This window comes from Tasmannia lanceolata, unplaced genomic scaffold (assembly GCF_043159265.1).
Source record: "Tasmannia lanceolata isolate RefF3 unplaced genomic scaffold, GAP_Taslan_0.1 ptg000018l, whole genome shotgun sequence".
Lineage (NCBI taxonomy): Eukaryota > Viridiplantae > Streptophyta > Magnoliopsida > Canellales > Winteraceae > Tasmannia > Tasmannia lanceolata.
This window is the reverse complement of record NW_027518695.1, coordinates 70,267,594-70,282,840: the sequence shown is the minus strand read 5'-3', so window position 1 is coordinate 70,282,840 and position 15,247 is coordinate 70,267,594. Positions and strand designations below refer to the sequence as shown.

The 15,247-nt window shown below is 38.6% G+C and overlaps 1 protein-coding gene and 1 pseudogene across 1 annotated transcript; one reads left to right on the top strand and one right to left on the bottom strand.

Moving 5' to 3' along the window:
• The first annotated feature begins 3,103 nt into the window (after positions 1–3,103).
• On the top strand, positions 3,104–3,889 carry LOC143851693 (SKP1-like protein 1B pseudogene; annotated as a pseudogene).
• A 1,916-nt stretch (positions 3,890–5,805) lies between these two features.
• LOC143850673 (uncharacterized) lies at positions 5,806–12,241 on the bottom strand. Its single transcript, XM_077359898.1, has 6 exons — positions 12,119–12,241; positions 8,876–8,943; positions 8,192–8,264; positions 7,581–7,762; positions 7,020–7,119; positions 5,806–5,982 (listed from the first exon to the last, which is right to left on the bottom strand). The coding sequence occupies exons 1-6, from the start codon at positions 12,239–12,241 to the stop codon at positions 5,806–5,808; spliced, it is 723 nt and encodes a 240-aa protein (XP_077216013.1).
• Positions 12,242–15,247: the final 3,006 nt, after the last annotated feature.

Below are 15,247 nucleotides of genomic sequence, written 5' to 3'. Positions count from 1 at the left end.
GGGAGTTCCAAGTGGAGAGGGGAAGTGGGAACGAAGAAGAACTGATTTTGGCGGGAGGAGAAGAGGGGGATTTGTTAGGGTTTGGAATGTGTGGAGGGGTAAAAGAGGATGAGACGAGCGGCAGAATGGCGGTAAGAAGAAGAGGAGAAAGAGAGAGAGGCGGCCGTCTTTTTTTTCGCGGCTATTCCTGGCTGTACATTTTTTTAGGGAAGCGATAAATCCGCCCCTTTTGATTACTTGGGACACCCACCAGCAGTGTATCAATGAGTGTAGAGGAATTGATGTACTTCACGTCAGAAAGATTCAATGGGGCTGATTGCCAGGTATACTGCTGCTAGGTGTCCCAAGTAATCAAAAGGGGCGGATATATCACTTCCCTTCTTTTATTGATTTCTTTAACTTGTGGCTGGGGCTCTGATATGGGCCGAGGCTTGGGTTGTGTGGCCCATTTAATTATTAGGGCATGTTTGGATTTTGGTTTTTTTCTTTCCTCGAAAAAGATTTGTCTGGAAAGTGCAAAATCCAAGCTTTGGTAACTAACTTCCATATAGATTTTGAAATCATGGGATAAAGTTGATATTTTCACGCCCTGCAGTAAGCATGCATCCCCCTTATAACGTGATTTGAGGTGAACAATGTGCAACTTTAATGCTTTTTGACGTCAAATCACGTTAAAAGGGGGGCGCATGCGTACTGCGGGGGGGTGAAAATATCATTGCCCTAAACTTTTCTCCAAAAAATGAGGAAAGTGAAGAATCTTTATTTTTCGGGCATCATAACAAAATGACCCTCTTTCCTCATCTTTTCAGGCCCTAACCCTAATCCCTCCCTCATCATCATCGTCATCGCCATTTCTTCCATTCCACTTCCGGGGTGAGAAGATTTCTAGGGTTTATCACTTGTGAAGTGCCAGATCATTGGGAAGAAGAGCCTTTCTATGCTTTCATCTTCCGGGCTGATATTTCTAGGGTTTGTCACCGGTTTTATCATTTGGCTTGATAGATTTGTTTTTACCCTGCGGCAGAATTTGCCTTGCTTTTTGCCAATGGAAATGAATCAACAGGAGTTTTTTTTTTTTTTTGCCTTGATAGATTGTAGTGGAAGGATTTCTTATGCAATTTTAGAATATGAAATTCCAAAAAATTAATAGCTGTTAACCAAACCATAGAAAATGAAAATCGAGAAAAGAAAAACCCATAAAATGCTTTCCAAGAAAATATCATTTTCCTTATTTTTCTTTTCCCTAGGCCTGATGAACTCCACGTGGTAATGGGCCGCCCGTCAGACGATTTGGGCACAAAATTTAAGTTGTAATTGGGCTGGCTTGGACTTGGTTTTATTTAATGTAAGGGTAGTATTTAAAAAAAAAAAAAAGTAATGCAAGGGTAATTATGTTATGTTGAAATCTAACACAATTCATCATATCCTTCATTTGTCCCTTTTTTTGGCATTGTCATTCATGAAATCTAACCACAGGCTAATTGTCATTTGGCCATGTTGGAATGTTACAGCCGTCTAAGGATGGGCTTGAGGTCATATCGGAAACAAAGGAGAAACAATTATACAAAACCAATGGCAACAATATTGACATGTGCGCATATTTAGGCTGCATTTGAAGCCCTTGTGCTTGTAACTAGAAGTGTTTGTTCTTGAAAATTCTTTCCAAGTACACTAGGAGTATATTTGTTACTGTCCGAGTGGGGGCCTACCTAGGTATGGGACCATGTGGGATCGAGCCTAGTATGTGACAGGTTTAAAGGACCGGCCTAACACATTTCATTAGCTCTCAAAGCTTTTGGCATATTGGTTAAGTACCTAACATTTGGTATCTCATCATCGTTAATCATCACTAAAATGAAATGCTAAATAATAAAAAGCAACTGATAGATGCAGATCCTCACTAAAATGAAATGCTAAATAATGCAAAGCAAAAGAAATTTCTTGTTAATTTGTGACTTGCCGAAGGAGGTGACCAACACACGCACAGGTGGAGCAGCTAATCTGGCAGAAGGGCTTCAATCTTCTCTGAATAGTCATTCACTTTTGCTTTTGAAATCCTGTAGAAACCAGTCCACAGAAGACTTCTTTACTACAAAGGCTTGGTTGAGTTGAGGTGAGACTGTGGACCTATTTCATAGGATGATCCAAAGTCCAAACCATTCATTTGCTGGGTACAGTGTAAATAGGTTGCACCCGGTTAATCATCTACATAGGATAATCCTAACCCTGTGATCTATGGAGGTTTCTATAATGGTTTCTACAACGGCCAAGCCCAATGTAGATCAAAGGGTTAGGATCATCCTTGGAGATGGTAGGGTGCAACCTATTTACATAGTGGCCCAACAAATGAATAATTTGGATCATCCTATGAACTGGCCCACAATACTTTTTGAAAAATATTAGACTTCAAGTGCCACAATAAAATCTCATAATTAGGTATCTCATCATCCTTGCCTTATCAATTCCAAATTTTTTATATGGTGTAAGCCACCATACAATGATCCAAACCGTCCATTTTATGGGCCACAGCATAAATAGTTTGTGGCCTAAATCATTCCCATAGGACGATCCCAACCCTCCGATCTGTAAAGATTTCCACAATATGCAGTTCCTCTATAGATCAAAGGACTAGGATCATCCTATGAAAATTATTTTTTAGGCACAACATATTTACATCGGGCCCATCAAATGGACAGTTAGGATCATCCTATGGTGTAGCCCATAGTACTTTTTGAGAAATACTGGACAATACGGCCATTCTATTACCCTTGTTAGTTGTCACAGTACTCCCGTGAGAGAGACTTACCCCTGGCGTGTAAAAACTCTCCATTCCCATACCCTTATAATCACAATTGGAAACTTGTGGACAAACGTCACAGCATAATATAGTATAGTAAATTCCATCTTCCACTGATCTGAACCGTCCATTTAAGTGGGGTTCCTTTCGATCTCCTATATATCTCCCAAAAAATGAATCCGAATCATGGGCTATCAAATTAACGTTCTAGATCAATCAAAGGTGGGACCCAGAGCGAAGTTGCCCTCTACCGAAGCATTCCTAATTGGCTTCATCTTCTTTCCCCGGCAAAACTCTCCTTAGGAAAGTAAGAGTTCCTATTTTGGCTGGATTCATCCAAATAGGAAAGTAGAGTTGGATAACAAATCAAACTCTCCTTACATCTATAGTATAATTAGAGACCCAGAAGGCAAAATAGATAAATTTTACCTTTGTTTTTTTTCATTGAGGTACCATGTCGAACGAGGAGGAGTGGAAGAAAGTGAGAGTGAAGAGCTGTGATGGGGAGATGTTAGAGATAGACAAATCTGTAGCCATTAGGGCTGGTACAATCAAGAGGATTATAGATGACGGGTGTGGTGAGCAAGTGATTCCTCTCCTTAACGTGAGGGGTGAGATTATGGCCAAGGTCATTGAATACTGCAAGAAGCATCCTGAAGGTGAGCAAGGAGAGATTATTGATGTGAAGGAATGGGAGAGTGAGTTTATAAAAGAGATGGATAGAGATACATTGTTCGGAGTCATACTCGCAGCGAACTATTTGGATGTGGAAGATCTGATGGATTCAACCTGTCAAGCAGTGGCCCAAAAGTTACCGCAGATGACTGTTGAAGAGGTGAGATATTATTTCAACATCGAGAACGATTTTACCTCCCAGGAGGAAGAGGAGCTTCGGAAGGAGAACTCGTGGGCTTTCGAATGAAGATTTCTGTTACTGTTTTTTTTTTTTTTTTGTTGTGTGGAAAAAGTTACCCTTTATTAAAGGTTTCTTTTTTTTCTGGATTCCTAATATTATTTTGATGTCTTTGTTTTGTGATTAGGGCTTTCGAATTAGGGTTTATGTTACTGAATTCATGAAATTATTCTTCTTTCCTTTCTGTCTTTGATAAAATCTAATTTGATTGATTAGGGAATAATAATATATTCACTCAATTTTAGTAATGGGGGACTCCTTTAGGGCCTGTTTGGATACCTCATGCATTTGTATTTTGATTTGGATTTGAGTTTTGGATACAAAACACATCAATCATCTTCATGATCATGTTTTAAGAGAGAGAGAAAGACAGAGAGTGAGGGAGGGAGGGATGTCTCGCTGCTGCCGGAGCAGCGTCGAGGAGCTGCGATGGTGACGGAAGTACGTTGATTTCCAAACAATGTGTCTCAGAAAAGATTTGAAAATCGGAATTTTTTGCACTGTTGTAACTGATTTGGAAATTCTAAGGATCTGATCTAGTTCAAAATATCAACTAAATCCAAATCTAAATCTTGCTGGTATCCAAACGTGGCCTTAGGGCCTGTTTGGATACCTCATATATTGTATTTGGATTTGGAATTGAGTTTTGAATACAAAATGAATAGATCTGGCAGCTCATGTTGAGGGAGAGAAAGAGAGAGAGGGAAGGGGTACTTCCCATTGGAGGGGAGAGGTTGAGGAGCAAAGAGGGTGAAGGAAACTGCCAGATCTGTGAATTTCCAATTTCTTATTTGCACAGCACAGTTGGAAATCTGATTTTTTTCACTGTCAGTTGTTGAATTGGAAATCCAAGAATTTGATCCTGACCCAAATTACAATGCAAAAATCTGAGGATGGGCTTGAGGTCAAATCGGAAACAAGGGAGAAACAATTATACAAAACCAATGGCAACAATATTGACATGTGCCCATGTTTAGAGTGCATTTGAAGTCCTTGTGCTTGTAACTAGAAGAGTTTATTCTTGAAAATTCTTTCCAAGTACACTACGAGTATATATGTTACTGTCCTGAGTGGGGGCCTGCCAAGGAATGGGACCAGGTGGGATCGAGCCTAGTATGTGACAGGTTTAAAGGACCGGCCTAACGTATTTCATTAGCTCTTAAAGCTTTTGGCATATTGGTTAAGTACCTAACATTCCGTATCAGAGCAACCACCATGTCCCCTATCCAATCCAAATCTAAAGGTGCGACTTGTGGAGAAGACTACCTGGAAAGAACTACCCAGTAGAAAGCCAGAGTGAAAGCAGTCACCGAGTAGGCCACCAAAGATGGCGGATGAAGATGCAAAAGCATGGTGGAATGTTACGGTCATGAGTGGAGGTCCGCCTAGATAGGTGGGACCCAGCTTAGTATGGGACATGTCAGTTTTAAAGGCCCTAGCAACGCGTTCCATTCGCTCTTGAGCTTTTGGCATATTGTGAGGTACCTAGCTCTGTTCACTTGCGTTCCCGGGAAAGCAAATCCCTGGAAACAGACTCCTTTTTGCTTGACAAGACCTGGACAAGACATAATTCTGGTGTTCACTTGCTTTCCTGAGAAAGTAACAAGCCTGGGTGGAATATGTCAAATAATGACATGGAATTGCCAAAAATGACGTGGAAATGTCTCTTTTCTCACTAGTGTGGGAAACCAAATCCCATTATTTTGGTCGGATTTGCTTTCCCGGGAAAACTAGTGATAAAAGGTGGGCAAGCAATTTCTCGGGAAACATTTTCCTGCATAGATCCTGCGCATGTGAACAGGCGCGGGAAACCTTTTCCTACACAGTTTCCCTGGATTTCTTTTCCTACACAGTTTCCCTGGATTTCTTTTCCTAATGCTACATCAGAATCCCGGGAAACCTTTTCTTTTCCTTTCCCGGGAAAACAAGTGAACAGAAACAGTACTTGGATTCATCATATATTTCTTTTGGGCGTGCTGAACAAAGAAACGTCTCTCCAGTCCTTCAATTTGCTTCAAAAAACAGTAAATAAGATGGTAATAACTTCGCTCGTAAATTTTAACAATGTAGATAAAAAATAATGTCCATCCTCCTTTCAAGTGACACGAATGAGAAGAACAACCATGAGAAAGATGCACGTCATGAAAAAGATTATGAGCCAAGTGAAGCAGGTGGTCTTGAAAGTTTCTGAATATATTTCCATGGCTCGCGTGTTGGCGTAACCGGTGCTCACCAGGCTATGCTCCACTGCTGTCTCAGTACAATCAAGTATCTGCTCAAATGAAAGAAAAAGTTAATATCAGTCTTAGAAAAAGAGAAAGCCATAACCATTACAACCCTTGACAGAAATCAACTGCAAGGCAGAAAAAATATGAATCTGACACAAGATAACTCTATCTGCATTTGTTTAGCCCGGTTATTTTGGATTTTGAGAACCGATTGTGAGTACAAAACTTATTATTGGACTCAAAATTAAACGTAAATTTGTCCAATAATAAGTTTTGGACTCAATTGATTCTCAAAATTCAAAACAAACAGGAATTAGACTAGCTATTTCTGATGCATGAGCACCTCAATAATCATGATCATTTACAGCTCTTGTCTTAAGTTTTAAAACCCCAAGATAGGAAAATAACACGTTAGAATTGAGTGGTTTGAAAGTAGAAGTATTCAATGAACTTGCTTAGTCAACTCAACCGGATAAAAATTCGTGGCGAATTTAATGGGGAAGCTCGGCCATTAAAGAACCTGAGAAAACTTAGTTATGTACTTGAGGAACACAAAAAAATAAAAAAATGATTGAAAATCTCAGGCAGACCATACCGCAAAACCTCCTAAACTAAAAATGAAAGAAGAAAGTATTGTGCACTGAAAACAAATTCAAAGGTCAGATAACTCAGAAACTCATTGAAACTGAGACAAGTTCGGATTGTGCACTGAAAACAATCAGGTTGTAATTAACTTGTACATTCATCATTTGTTACAAAAACATATGGCAGTCTTGGTTTCAGTTTTTGAATCCCAGTAAGAGACTGCTTTAATTCTTTTTTTTTCTTTTCTATTCTGTGTCTCATTAGAGTCTTTCAATGTTAGAGAAGTAAAAGTTCGAGCAGATATGTTTAGGAAGGCACATAGTTCAAAAAAAGGAACAGTTTTGGAAGGCAAAAAGGGGACCACTAATCAGGAAGCCATCTGCCAGCCAAGTCCAAATTCTGTACTGGTGTGGTAAAAAACTGCATTCTGTTTTCTTGACTGAACAACCTAATGCAGAAACTGCACATGGACATTTGATCCAATTGAATTGACTACCTTCTCAGTGCCTTCCAAGGATTGGTTCATCAAGATACTACTCTCTTTGAGTTGTTGAGCTAATCCAACCATCTCATCTGTCAAATTTTCTTGAAGCTTTCTGTTCAAAAATGATGTTGAAATAGTGAGAATCTAATTCAAAAGAATAAAATAAAATCAGATTGCTCGCTGCAATAGAATTTAGAGGTGTAATCCATAGGGCTCGATGTTCCTAGGCTAATCTAATCCACGTCTACAAACACCAGAGAGGCAAGATAGATATATAAACTACATTGATCTTATAAAGTGATAACAGTTCTAAAAAAGAGAAAATTCAATAGAATTTGAAGGTAGCAGGTACTTGTGTTTCTCAATGTGTGCTTGTGCCAAGGCATCCAACTTAACAGGCATTATAGATCACCTTCTGTAATCCCATGAGTTGCTGCGTCAACTTTCTTATGGGGTCTGCATATTTGCACCGAGCAATTTAATCAAAAATGAAATTAAAAAACAGAAAAGAAATGTGTGAATATGATCCAAGCACCAATTATGTCAGAACACAAACAGTAGAGTTTCAGTTACCCATATCTCCTTTTTCGTAGTCCTGGAGATATATGAGAGCCAACATTCTCTGTTCTAGAAAGCACTTCCTCAACTTGAGCTCCTTCAACAGCCTCCAAGGATGCCGGCACAGAAGGCTGGCACATTGGCAATGCTTGCAGAAAGCTAGTTAGGAGGATGACTTGATCTGTTTTATAGCAGAACTACAGGAATAAACCAATTATTTTGAAATACTTAACTATATAACCTACATCCTTCAGAAATGACCACGAATCAAAAATAAAATCAAAGTGGCCATCATGTTTGAAGGAGAAATGCATCAAAATGGCTCATGTTGTGTCAAAAGTAGAAATATTTATTTTATTTTAAATTTTATTTTGTCTCACAGTTCACTGAAACAATTCCGATTCAATTCACAATTTGTGTTCTATTTTGGTTTAATATTTTACTCTGTTTTTTAACACTTTTTCCAGTATATGATATATTAGAACTTTATTATATTAAATTATGAGGGTTAATATTTTATTATACTCGATGCAGATCCTTACTAAAATGAAATGCTAAATAATGAAAAGCAAAAGAAATTTCTTGTTAATTTGTGACTTGCCGAAGGAGGTGACCAACACACGCACCGGTGGAGCAGCTAATTTGGCAGCAAGGACTTCAATCTTCACTGAATAGTCATTCACTTTTGCTTTTGAAATACTGTAGAAACCAGTCCAAAGAAGACTCCTTTACTACAATATTACTAAAGAAGTTAAATTTTTTTTCAATACTTTCAGATGCAAAAAACTTAAATAACACTTTCTTGTCCATGTTCTGGTCCCTCCAACAATCTCAAATGTGTTGCTTATATGTGCTTTTGCAAGACCTTTGGCATGTTTCGTCTCAATATCCATATTTAGGGACTTTTTTCAATTAATATCACATTTATCAATAACAAAAGTGAGATACAACAAGGGCAGAACTTTTACCCAATACAAGGAACCTGGTCAAGACCTTCTTTTGGAATAAGGTTGGTTATCTCAATGGGCACAAAAATATAAGGTTGAGAGAGTGCCCCTAGGCCACCGGACAAAACCAAATTTCCATTGAGAGAGACAGATTTTTTCAACAAAGAACTAACAAAACAATGATTTCAAAATATATTTAACGCTTCCAAGAGCACTTCCTTCCTGAGGAACGCAACAGAGATGCTTAGGCAAATGTTAGGTGCCTAGATGGGTCCCACTTAGAGGAATAAATTAATTAGATATTTTAGTGTTCTACTCTAAGCTCTAAGTGGGACCCATCTATCTAGGCACGTATCAGCAAACCTTGGTAGGCCATCTGGTGTAATATCTGCCCTAAGGTTCTCTAGCAGTTCCCGTAAAGTAGCAACATACTGCAGTCAATGAAATAGTTAGATCAAGCCTAGCTTCTAATAGTCTATTAGAATGGGTTATCAAATACTAAAACCATTCCATTACAATGTAAGATGCCTCATAAAATTAGTATACAAATTATGAAGTACACTGAACTGTTTAAACAGTTGTGTAGTTCCAGGAATTACCTTTAATCATAAGTAAAATGATAAGAGAAAATCCTCCAAAGAAACAAAAGGAGCAGAAAATCGAACAGCAGATGAAACATCAGAAACTAAGCACCAGATGAGCTAAAATAACAATCATGGAATTGCCTTCAGAAGGGGGGCTTACAGAATATGAGTCTTGGAGAGGAGATTCGAGATCTTTTCAAAAAAAAATGCTAATCTCCAAGGAAATGAGAATTGAAATCACAACCACCGGTCTAGGGTATAAAGATAGAAAATCAAAAGGTTTCAGAGTGAAAAATAGGACTGATAGTAAAGTTGAGATGGTGGGTGGTTTACAGAAGTAAATTGTTCTTGCAAAGAAATTCATTGGCTGCGGTTTCATGTTGAAACAAATTCTGTTCAGGGAAAATTTAGGTAAATAATAATTTCAGTATGATGCTAAGGTTTCAGAGTGCTGCTTAGGGCCTGAAAATAAAGTTAGATGTGACAGGAACAATGAACTGTTAAAAATAAAATTCTGTAACTGTTCTAGTAGAAAATCTGGAATCAGAAAGAGATGGGATATGAATAAAGAACTCTCAAAGGGTCAATCTGTGATAGGTCTGTAAATATCAAGTTAAAATCTGTAAATGGAAACCTGGGACAGGTATGGAAAGGTTTGGTTTGAGGCTGAAGGGTGAACAGATACGCTACGTTTATCTCAGGTAATTAAAATTAAAATTAGGATGAATTTCATACCTATAATGAAGGTTTAATGGATACCGAAGTCTGGAAATAGGGGCTGGTGTTAAAAGAAAATTAATAGGCTATGGGAATATCAAAATTGGGAATAGATTCATAATTTATTTATTTATTTTTGAAATGAAGAATAGATTTTTAAATTTATAACAGATATATAATCATTAGGCAGAAGGTTAAAGTTCTGGGTATGTTATGGCCTTGATGGGTAGTTAAATGGGTAATAAAATTGTTAATGATTTTTATGAGTCACAGTAAAGGTTTGTAAGGAAGTTAAGGGGGGTTTGGTCGTGCGGGATTTTAAGGCCCTAATGGACTTTGCCAAATTGTCCATGACTCCCTATAAACTTGGACTTTAATGTGCGGACACTTGAGACTCGGGGACTCCTGTGGGAACTTTTTAAAGTCACGCAAACATTGAAATAGTCATCCACTTTGAAGTCTAGAGTTTTAATAATCATTTTTTACTATGCTCACATGGATTTGTGGACCATATGAATCAAAACACTAGTGTGCATTTCTGGGCCCTCCTAATAGATTAAAATACTAGTGTGCATTGTGGGTCCCACTAGTGCTTCGTTGTATGGATTTGATTTTTTTAATTTTCCGGTATTGAATGCAATATCAATAATATAGATTACGAAGTAAGGATCTTGGTGGATTTGAACCACCATCCTCTTGAGAAACTTCTGGTTATACCCAATTTCCCAAGTGCTCTACCATTTGAGCTAAAGATCCACATCTTTGCTTCATCTTAAGCATATGATATTCAAGTAAGGGCAAAATATGAGTAAAAATAAAACTCAGAAGGTAAAAATATGAAATCCAAGAAGTGGTTAACAGACGGTTAAAAAACAAGAGCAAGATTGCACCTTTGGTAATAGTTCCATACAACTAAGTTTCAAACTAGGCCAATAGATCTAAAAATGGCGTGAAAGAAACTTATCAAGAAAACACATTAAACCAGGCCAATGGATCCATAAAGAGGAGAGAATTTCTCCTTGAATGCAGAACAAAAATGCTATATCAAGTAAAATCAAACCCAAACTGAAATTGAAGCAAAAACTAAAGAAAATAGAATCAAGAATTAGATATAAGCAACAAAAATCTCAAAAGAAGAAACATTGAGGATATGCCTATTTCCCAAGTGCTCGACTGTTAGAGCTAAAGATCTAGTGGAAGACATATCAAGCATCAAACACATAAAGCAACTGATTTTAAAGCAACTAGATCTAAAAGGAAACACTTCTAGTCAGGGAATCCATTTAGACAGATGGTTTAAGGCAGATCTAAGACCTTGCATAGAGGTTTAGCTCAGAGGAATGAAATCAAGGAACTCAGGAAACTTAATCACAACTCAAGATCTATCAAACCTGTTAAAAAAAACTTTCAATTTGATCTCAAATTCCTCATGCCAACTGGAATTTCATGCACTAAAACTTAACGAAAAACAGTCTCTTACCAGAAATAAAATCGGTAATTGATTTGATGCACAAAACTAAATCTGCAGAAATAAAATCTGCAGTTAACAAGCCTGACAGTGCCATTAACCCACATTTGAATCACCAAATGCCAAGGTATTTATTCCAAGGAAGACAAAGAGAGAAAATAAAATTAATTTATCTATTTCATGAGTTTAATAGTGCAGACCCTTCCAGCCCCAAGTCTCCTTCCACATCTGTTCTATGTAGGCAGGGCCAAGTCTCGTCACAGGGAGGAAGCACGGGCTTAACGAAGGAAAAGTTTGGGCGAGACAACTGATCGATTGCTTGTTTTTATTTATACCAAGAACTTGAAGGTCACGCCAGGTTACAAGTTGGTGGATTTGGGAAAATTACGACTAACAGTTATTCTAAAGTTCCCGAGAAAAGGTTGGCACGACTAACGGCTGACTTGTCGAGTCCGCCAGAAGTCACGCAAATCCGCCCCGACTAACCCCCTCGGGGGTTAAAGGCATATGTAACGGAGGATTAAAGGTATTTTTTTTTTGAATGGTGTGAATTTTATTACAAGAAAAACGAGAGACCTGAAACGGCCGAGCTGGTCAATACAGGGTAAAGAGAAAAAGGAAAAAGTTAAAGGCAAAAGTTATATATCAAGGTGGGAGAGAGTAAAAAATCTCCAAACTTTCCCTATCCACACCCTATCAGGCTAGTCTACCAGCATCTGTGTTTGCCGATCTCCTGACATGCTGAAATGAAATAGAGTAGCCTGCCACTCAGTCATGAATCTCATCTGGCCAATGGGTGAATCTCCAAGGATGGGGATGGCTGAGAATAGCTCTCACCTCTGCCTCATTAGAGTCAGTGACTTCTAATGGACCTGAGTATGCCCACCAGGTCGTACTATGCTCATCTCTGAGAACCCCACCTATACCTGCTGGGTCTAGGGTTGCCCATACTAGATCCATCAAAATTGAGCATAAGATGTTAGACTGTGAGAGATCTAACCGTTGGATTGTTGGATCATCTTGATAGATTTGGCAAGTGTGCTAGATGAGGTAAGTAGGATAGGTTAGGATTCTAATCTAGATTAGTGTGGTTTGATTCTATGTTTATCTTCATGTTTCCATGTTTATCTTCATGTTTCCATGTTCATCATTAAGTGCTCTATATAAGCACTGATTAGGGCTGAATGTAATCATCGAAGATTAATGGAAATCTCATTCCTTTTCATGGTATCAGAGCAACAGATCCTGTAGGCCTGTCCACAACTCTAACTGCACTGTTCTCCGGCGGACGGCCGATCTAACCGTCTGCCCAGCTTGCATTTATTTTTTTCTTAAGCGCATTTGCTTTGATTTAGCTGTTGACTTGGTTCATCTAGCACACTGTAAATCTCAACCCACTCATGAAAGCATATGTTTTTATGCTTGTCCTGTGATCTAAATTAGATCCAACACACTCTTGAAAGTGGATCAGATCCGGTGTTAGCTTCGGCTGCACAATCATTTTCTAGAAGTTTCTTTCCCATTGTGTCTCCGGTCATGTCACCCTTGGCCAGCATTTCTCAACTTTGGTACCTCGGCCTGAGAGGTGTACTTCACCTTGTATTCCTCGCCAGAAGAGTGTCTCTCGACGAGTTCAGCCATGGATGCAGTTTGCAGAAGAAAATTAACATTACAGACAGCCGTGATCTTGTTGATGCTGGACACAACAAAGACGGCAAAGATCTCGCCATAGTCTGTGCCTTCATCTCAAGAGCAAATGCTATTTTCTCAAGATCATGGCTGCTGGTCATCGTTGGAAGAGGTGAGAAGATGAAAATGGAATTAGAGAACAGAGCTTTGGGGGAGCGTGATTAAGCCACCTGTGCCAAGATGGATATGGAGGGTGCCACCTCAAACCAAGGCATTTAATGCCATTAATTAAAGAAGAGAAGCTATGCCAAATCCTCACCCTCTATCTTTGATACCTACACCCAAATCTCTTATCCATAAATTGATATTGGCACCTATTGCTTTTTCTTCCAAAAGTGTCTTCTTTTGCCTTTGCCCATCTGATCTTAAAACCCTAAATTTGATATTTGCGCCCCATCCAAATTTTGATAACACACCCCACATTTGTTACATGCTTACTCTTTTCACTCCATATCCAAAGTTTGAATGTTTCTTATTTTTGTTGCCATCATTATTCTCAATTGCTAACGTCGCACTCCATTTTTTCGTTTTTTTCTCAATTTCTCTTCTCCTATCTTCAATCTTTTCTTATCTTTTGTTTATTTCAGTTGAGTTACCTCTTCGAGGTGCGTGCCTGGAATAAATCGCTATACTCAGTTGAAGGGCCTCGATTCTTTGAGGTTCGTGCCTGAGAGAGCCAAATTTCATGAGGATCGGTACTTACCGACCCATGTGTCTGGTCCATGGATGCCCATTCTCACCCATCGAGGCATCCTTTTTTGTCCATCGAGGCTTTGGTCCAGTGTGACCCATTTCCAAAAGGTTCGATATTCAAAACCAGCCTAAAGACTCGCCCATTTCGGCTAGAGTCCAATCCAGTTCTTTGAAGCTTTTCATGGCTCATCTTTCATGCGACACATTCTTCAACAATAGGCAGCAATCCAGCTTAGCAATATCAACAACAGGACGACATCATTTGTAACAAGAAAAAAAAATTACATTTCCTTTTGGGGATATCTATTGTAATCAAATGTATATTGATTTCAATCCATATACGTTTGAGGGGGCATGTTAGAGTGTGAGAGATCTAACCATTGGATTGTTGGATCATCTTGATAGATTTGGCAAGTCTGCTAGATGAGGTAAGTAGGATAGGTTACGATTCTAATCTAGATTAGTGTGATTTGATTCTATGTTTAACTTCATCTTTCCATGTTTATCTTCATTTTTCCATGTTTATCACCAAGTGCTCTCTATATAAGCGCTGATTAGGGCTGAATGTAATCATCAAAGATTAATGGAAATCTCATTCCTTTTCATAAGAAGACGAAGGGTTAAAGTAGAAGGATTGAAATAATGGAGGGGAAGGCTATGGAGATTGACGGTAGAATTTCTTTAAAAGGATTCATTGTTGCAAGCGTTTAGAAACAAAACATGCAAAAGTGAAAGTGGAAGCGAAATAGAAGGAATATGGCATAATGTAAAGATATCAAAGTAAATACTAATCAAGATCTCCTTTAGAAAGTATCACCAAGCTTAGGGAGTGTAAACTCAATTAGTTCAATTCATAAGGAGCTAAGGAGCTCAGGTCATAGGCTTTTAAAATTTAGGGAAAAATACAGACACACCCCCTCTAGTTTCTGACACATTTAACTCTAACCCTGACTTTCAAAACGTAACAAGTACACCCCCTGGAGTTTTTTTAACGTGACAGAGTAGACGGCAAGACAGAAATGACCAAAATGCCCTCGTCTTCCCCAACTGAAAATTAGGGTTTTCAAACTTGAAAACTAAAAAATTAGGGTTTGATTCAAACCCTTGTTTATTTATCATCATAAACCCTCGATTTAGGAGTTTTATTTATCTTCATTCACACCATTATCATGATTTGCACATAAACCCTAATATTTCAGGGCTTTGTTTTGTTTTTATCATTGTTTTTTTCTTGAAATATGGGTTTGATGTAGCCATGGGGTGGAGTTTCATTGTATGTGGTGTAGGTGACGGCGGTGGCAAGAGATGGCGACTGCGGCGGTGGCCGAAGGTGGCGACAATGGCGGTGGCCGGAGGTGCGACGGCGGGGGTGGGAATTGTCGTAATCCTAATCCCTCTACAAATGAGTGTATTTCTGTCCTAAAAATATTAACCATGGTTAGTTTAAGTCTTTTCGTTAGGTTAAACTGACGAACCATTGACGGAGGGGTGTACTTGTCACGTTTTGAAAGTCAGGGTTAGAGTTGAATGTGTCAGAAACTAGAGGGAGTGTAAATGTAATTTTCTAAGCAAAGTTCTTCAAAC

Coding starts and splice junctions, on each gene's coding strand:
- LOC143850673 (XM_077359898.1), bottom strand. CDS start 12,241: ATGGATCTAGTATGGGCAACCCTAGACCCAGCAGGTATAGGTGGGGTT. Junction 8,944..12,118: donor CTGACTCTAATGAGGCAGAG/GTGAGAGCTATT, acceptor CATTGACTGCAG/TATGTTGCTACTTTACGGGA. Junction 7,763..8,191: donor CCAAATTAGCTGCTCCACCG/GTGCGTGTGTTG, acceptor TTATTCCTGTAG/TTCTGCTATAAAACAGATCA.